The sequence below is a fragment of the Neltuma alba genome, unplaced genomic scaffold (assembly GCF_004799145.2).
Source record: "Neltuma alba isolate B1F8T4 unplaced genomic scaffold, ASM479914v2 tig00011213_pilon, whole genome shotgun sequence".
Taxonomy (NCBI): domain Eukaryota; kingdom Viridiplantae; phylum Streptophyta; class Magnoliopsida; order Fabales; family Fabaceae; genus Neltuma; species Neltuma alba.
The window spans coordinates 905-7,438 of NW_021635937.1; the positions used below are offsets into that span (position 1 = coordinate 905).

The following is a 6,534-nucleotide window of genomic DNA, read 5'->3' on the forward strand; positions in this document are numbered from 1 at the left end:
CTTATTATTATGATATTTACTTTTATTTCATTAGCAAAGTATATATACATTATATACTATAGCATAGCTTGGCCTCTCTATAATGGCCACTCGATATAAAGAGCAAAAGCATGTGTGAAAGCATCTGCAACAATATTATATATCTATCTTTCTACTTTGTTAGTACCACCAAAAAAAGGCATCTAGCTTATATGAATAAGATATTTTTATCCAATCAAATTAAAACATGTGGATTTTAATAAAATATTAATACTAATAATATTAATTATAATAAAAATTCACACACGTCTTGATTTGATTAGAAATAATCAAATAAGCACATTAAATGAGTATATAACTTTCTTCACACACACTTAAATATATGACAGGCGCAATATTTGTAAGTACTATAAGTACTCCATTTGCATTGGTTCTATCCTGTATTAGATATAAATAATTAATTATATAACTAAAAAATGGTTTAAATTGTTTAAAGGTAATAAATGTAAAAAAATAATTTTATTTTTTAAAAATATTCTTATTTATGAAGAGAGTGGGAGAGAGAAATGAATAAAAAATATGAAAGAGATATATATCAATACAGTGATATAACATGCAATGAGAGAGAAAAAAATTATTTAAATTCAGGCACATATATATATTATAAATAAGATTATACGAATCAGTAAAGTTATGTTATGTGCAAATACAGCACTAGAGGGAGTAAGAGTGAGTGTAATGAATCTGGATGCATTTTATTAGTTAGTTTCTCTTATATAGCAAATTAATGAAAAATCTGAGAGGGTTTTTGTAGGGGGGCCACCCTCTGACCTCCACTTCCATCACATATTCGAACGACATTATTAAAAAAAAACAATTTAAAGTGAGATTCCAATCCATTTATTTAGTATTTTCTCAACTTCCATTATTCCTTCAAATCAAATCTTCTCTCTTGTTTCCTTTCATTAATCAAAATCAAAAGCATACAATATATCATCATCAAGTGCCATGGACAAATCTAATCAATTCATCAAAGACTAGTAACAAAAAAATCAAACCTTCTTTATCTTCTTCTTCTAAATATAAAACAACAATTCTCCCTTGATTATTAATCTCTTCCTATAATTAATCCCCTAATTAAGCATGATTCTCCAACTATAATGACAAGTTAAGAAGTATAATTAATGGTCCCAATGTTGCATCATTCTGCATGCAGATGGCTCAACAAAGGCCTCTCTTTTGGAGGGTCATTTCCTTTTCTTTCTCTTTCAACACATTTTCCAACACTCTCCTTTCCTTTCTTTCTTTTCTTTTCCTTTCCTCTCCTTTCCCTTCCGTTCTTCTCTTCCATGAGCACAATCAACAACTTGACAAATTTGTGTGGCCTCTGTGTCCTTCTTTAGTGTTCCTCCTCGCTATCATTTCATCATTTCCAATCTGACCTGATGATAAGATTCTTTCTAGAATCGTAGATGATTCAATCTAAGACAAAATAGCTTCAAGTTAATAACATAAATAAATACAAATGTGTTAATTAAATCAAAGATCATAAGATTCTTTGTTTAGAATATATCTACCTACCTATCAATTAGGTAATAAAAATTTCGTAGGAATTAACTATCTGAAAGTGGCTCCAAAAGTTGGCATCCAAAAATCAACAGTGGTTTCATGAGTTACTGGAAAAGTGCTTGAAACCGGCACCAAACACAGCCCTCGGCTTCTCAGGTCTTGTTTTAGGGCTTCCCCGTCCTTACATTTCCCAGAACTCTGCAATTTTCATCATTATATATGTTATGTTAATTTCATAATAATTCTATTATATTAGACACACACACACACATGGAGGAACGTCTATGTGAAGTACCTGTTGGTGCTGCGGAGCTCCACTTTTCATATATGGGGTGCTTAAAACCTATAACCGACAATAAAACAAAAGGAGATGAATATATATTTATATATATGCGTGGGTGTGTAAGTCCAAGTTTTCTATATATTAATTTTAGCTTTTGATGATATATATATATATATATATATATGCATATATATGGTTATGGGACTTACAGAGACTTGTTCATGGAGGAATTTGATGTACTCGATGGCTTCAGACAGCACTGAGGCTGTATCAGTCTGACAAAAATTATAACCACACGTTAATAAAGAATTGAATTAATCCATAATTAATTAATGAAGTACTATGATTGTCATTAATTAGAGTAAGGTTATAATAAAATGATCAACGGGAGATTATTATTTAAACTTTTTTATAGGACTAGTATTTTAGTTCTCTTGCTATTAGAAGTTAGAACACTTTGAAGTCTCCATAATTTCAAACCTTGCATTTGTATGATATAGATGAAAAATATATCTGATGAAGACTCAAAACGAAAATATCATAAAAGTTTGAGAGAGATATTATAAGGTTTTAATTAACATTATTGTATATAGAAGTAAAAATTTTCAACATATTTTTGTGGCCAATAATATATAATCTTCATCAAGTTTGAATGTAACTTTCAGATAATCTATATAAATCTCAAAGTGGTCCAATGATAAAGTATTATAAAGCGTATAAAACCCAACCTCTATCTTTTTCATAGCATATTAATATCATATCCTTTTAATTTTTATTTTAGCCAACCAGATCCTTTTAATTTAATCATCTAATTAATGGTATATATATAAATTTAGAAGCTGGAATTAATTAAATTAAATTACCTTCCCAAAAGGCGAAACCAACTGCTGAAGAGCAGTAATCCGGTCCCCCATCTTCTCTTTTCTCACCTGACAACATTCGAAGTTATTTCTTGTTTATATATCGACTCCAACAACAAAAAAACGAAATGTAATTCCAGAAAGTTTAAAGCACTTGAATTTTAAAAAGTTTCGTCGCCCTTAATTATGATTGGTATTAATAATAATAATAATTATTAAATACCTTAAAAGGTGGCAAAGTCGATGAGGTTTCGTTTCTCGCCCTTTTTGGTGCTGCTTCTCCACCACTTTTCTTCCCCACACTATTCGTTTCTCTTCCTCCACAAATATTCTGCAATACCATTATTTTAAAATAAGTAAATCAGACTCTTTTTCTTTCTCACAATTTTTTTAAAGATGCATATCTCCAAAATTAACTGAGAGTAAAAGAGCTAGTTTATTCTACTTAACATAAGTAATACCATGAAATAAAAATAAACTGACTTTTATTATGAGAGAATGATGAAAATATTTTTAAAAAAATTGTTAGACTGATAATTTTATAGACATGACAGACATTATATGTCAAAGGAAAAATCTTCACAGCTAACTAGGTCTAACAGAATTTCAGTTTGAGGTTGACAAAAAAGGCTTGTGTGTGACGTTCTGTTTTTATATTTTTATTTTTTTGGTTTTATTGCCATTTCCAACTGAAATAATAACCCCTTTTGATCAGTTCAAAATCCAAGAAGATTACTGCGCATCAACCCTAAGCCTTAACGAATATCATCAATGTTGTGTAACATTAATGCATATATTTATGTGTATGCACATAATATCTCTAAATATCAGGATTTTTTTTTTAAAGCCATGAAAAATAAAAATTCTAGATTCACCAACCATGTGAGGTGATGGTGAGATAATTGAGATTACGCCCTTACCTTCACATCATATAAAAAAAAAAATTAAACTTTTAAGTAAGAAAACCCCTCCTTAATTAAGAAGGCGAAAACAAAAAGTATTGTACCTTTGATTGTGCATCAAAATTCGGCGAGTGAAAAGGAGGCTGCAGGGAAGGGAAGAAGGAAGCTCGAGGTTCTTTAATGGCGGCTTGATGATGATGATGAGGAGGAGCTTCAGAAGCGTTCCAGAAGGTTGTGTTGTTCGTAAACTGCAACTGGCTATTACCACCACAACCACCACCGTGATGTTGGGTTTGTTTCGGCGGCGAAGCCCTAAGAAACTGAGAAACCTTAGGCCAATTAGAAGCCATTAGCTGATCATTATTGTTAGATCCATAGGGAAAGTTATTGAAGCAGGCACGATTATGGTTATTGTCGAAGGAGGAAGAAGAAGAAGAAGCTTCAGGAGCTAATATTCCCTGTAATATTGAAGGATTTGCAGCAGAATAAGAATTAGAATCCATGTGGAAACTACAAGCTAAGCCTTGGCTGGTCGTCACTATGCTATCCCCGGAAGTAGTACTGTACTGCTCAGTCGTAGTTGAAGATGAATCTGTTGAAAACAATAGTTTCTCTCTCCACTCAACTTGTTGATGATGAGATAAACCCATCCCACTTTCTTGAGAACCCAGATTCTCTTGAAGCATGGGTCTGAATCGGCCATCGGAGACCCCCTTATTCTCTGCTCTTCTGCAGAATGAAATTAAAAGTCAGAAACTTTAACCTAGCATGACACAGCTGGTAGTATCTAATAGATTGAAAGATGAAGATGATGAACTTACAGGAGATTATTATGGAGGGTTGATTGTTCCAATCCATGGGGTTTGAGGAGAGGCCTAAGCCCATGATCATGGGAGAATCAGAGATGGAAGAGCCAGGCTTGAGGTCATGATGATGATCCATATTGTTCCAAGTGAAGTTGGGAACGAAGGAGGTGGTGAGGTTTGAGGAAGAAGATTGGGATTCGAATCTCACATTTCTTGAACAGGAGTCCCACCAATTTCCAGTAGCCTGAAATTGATCATCCGCCATGGAAGGGAACAAGAAGCAAGCTAATTAAGCTATATATCAGAGTCTGTGAGAATATATACAGAGCTGATGATGGAGAGTGTTGGAAATGAATGGAAAGTAGTTGTGTGTGTGTCTGTATATATATATAGAGGGGAGAGGGGAAGAGAGGAAAGAGAGAGTAACCGACTAAGAAGAATGTGGCTGACACTTTGACAATTCGGAGGGTTATCATATTACTGATTAGACCCCACACACTCCCACAACAATTAGGTCATTTTGTAATCAACTCTTCGCCCCCCCCAAGCCCCCTCTTTGGACTGTAATATTCTCTTCTGTATCAGTAGTTACTGTTCTTTTTTTCCCTAATATATTACCTCCCGTCTTAATTATAAGACCTTATTGACCAGAGATAGTATATATATAAACAAAATTAATTTAAAGTTGTACTCTTTTTTTACATAATTATCTAATTCCGCATGACGCTAGGCAAGATTCAACTATTATGTAATTCAATTGGCGTATTTTTCCCAACGATTGAGGCTCTTTCCTTTTCTTTTTTAATGAAAAAGAGACACTAATGATTTGGTGATTACAAGCAAAGTTGAACTTGCAACCTTCTACTTATTAAAAAGAAAAATTATATATATTACTAGACTAGATACAATGTCGCTAACAAAAGTAGAACTAGGTCAAGTGAATTGAACTAAGTTGAAACTAAATAAATGTGAAACATTTACATAAGGTGAAGTCAACGAATTAAGTTGAAACTCAATAAAATATTACATGAATCATTAGCCACAAGTATTAGGGGGAAAAAGTTAAAACAATCTAGTCAATTAATTGTAGATATATTTAGCCAAAAATTTGCGGCATATTTTTCTATCATGTAAGTTTTTAAAATATAATGATTAAACTTGTAGTCAACTATTTTGTCTTAGATGATATTGCTCGCATGTTAAATAAAGATAGTTAACATAGTTAATTAGTAACTAATCTAGCTAATTATGACTAAAATGATACGGTATTATTAGTACTAGTAGTGCGAATTAGGCATATGATGACAAGACATCAAATTAAATCATGTCACTTATCTTAACTAAGCACAATGTGAAAATGAAGGAGAAGTTGGAGATCGATATATGCTCTTGTCAATAATTAATTAATTAATTAAATCATATCTCATACCAAATGGGCCTTTATTTTATTTTTTTACTTTGAATATGATAATGTTTTATGCATCACAATAATGAACCATTGAATATGAAATTTCTTATCTTAGAATGATGAGTATAGTTTACAAAATGCCCAACACGACATGAATTTTAAAAAAAAAGGTTTTATCTTAATAATCAAAATTAGAGCCAGTAAATTAAAATTAATATTAATCTACACACACAAATTAAGGTAAACCGACTTTATCAATTAATTATGCCAACTAATATGTGATTTATCCAGAAGTGCATGTCTTATTTATATACCGAGTTTAATTAATTAATTGCGTGTTCTATATATAGTTGAGATCTATAGGTCAAGAACAAATCAATGTTTTGACATTATCGTTACATACACACATATTAATAGTCAATGGAATTTGGAAGTCAGATACGCAATTTTCTTATGTCATTCTCAAAGGTTGCATTTCACATCATCAACAACATTGATTTTAACATTTAATTCTACAAGTTTTTTTTTTTTTTGCTTCTTGATTGAATTTTCTCTTGTAAGTATTATAGTTTTATTTACAAGAGAAAATTCAATCAAGAAAAAAAAAAGTAAGTTAAGAGAAAGTAATAAATTGATGGTTGACTTTGATGTGTCGGCCAACGATCACATTCTATATATATTTTATTTAACACTAACTAAAATTTCAATAAGAATATAAATTTGATTG

The 6,534-nt window shown here is 31.5% G+C and overlaps 1 protein-coding gene across 1 annotated transcript; it reads right to left on the reverse strand.

Annotated features, from left to right (window-relative positions):
- Window positions 1-1,269: 1,269 nt before the first annotated feature.
- On the reverse strand, window positions 1,270-4,548 carry LOC114762358 (transcription factor bHLH123). The gene is made up of 8 exons (XM_028951822.1): window positions 4,415-4,548; window positions 3,698-4,322; window positions 2,915-3,022; window positions 2,695-2,760; window positions 2,041-2,106; window positions 1,844-1,891; window positions 1,561-1,746; window positions 1,270-1,461 (listed from the first exon to the last, which is right to left on the reverse strand). Exons 2-7 carry the CDS (start codon window positions 4,277-4,279, stop codon window positions 1,597-1,599), a joined length of 1,020 nt encoding a protein of 339 aa, XP_028807655.1. The 5' UTR covers window positions 4,280-4,322; window positions 4,415-4,548; the 3' UTR covers window positions 1,270-1,461; window positions 1,561-1,596.
- Window positions 4,549-6,534: the final 1,986 nt, after the last annotated feature.

Bases quoted from the DNA above. Each gene is read 5' to 3' on its own strand.
- LOC114762358 (XM_028951822.1), bottom strand. From the start codon at position 4,279: ATGCTTCAAGAGAATCTGGGTTCTCAAGAAAGTGGGATGGGTTTATCT. The intron at 2,761-2,914 runs GTATTTAATAAT...GAATGTTGTCAG, and splicing joins CGACTTTGCCACCTTTTAAG to GTGAGAAAAGAGAAGATGGG. The intron at 2,107-2,694 runs GTAATTTAATTT...AATTTTTGTCAG, and splicing joins TGGTTTCGCCTTTTGGGAAG to ACTGATACAGCCTCAGTGCT.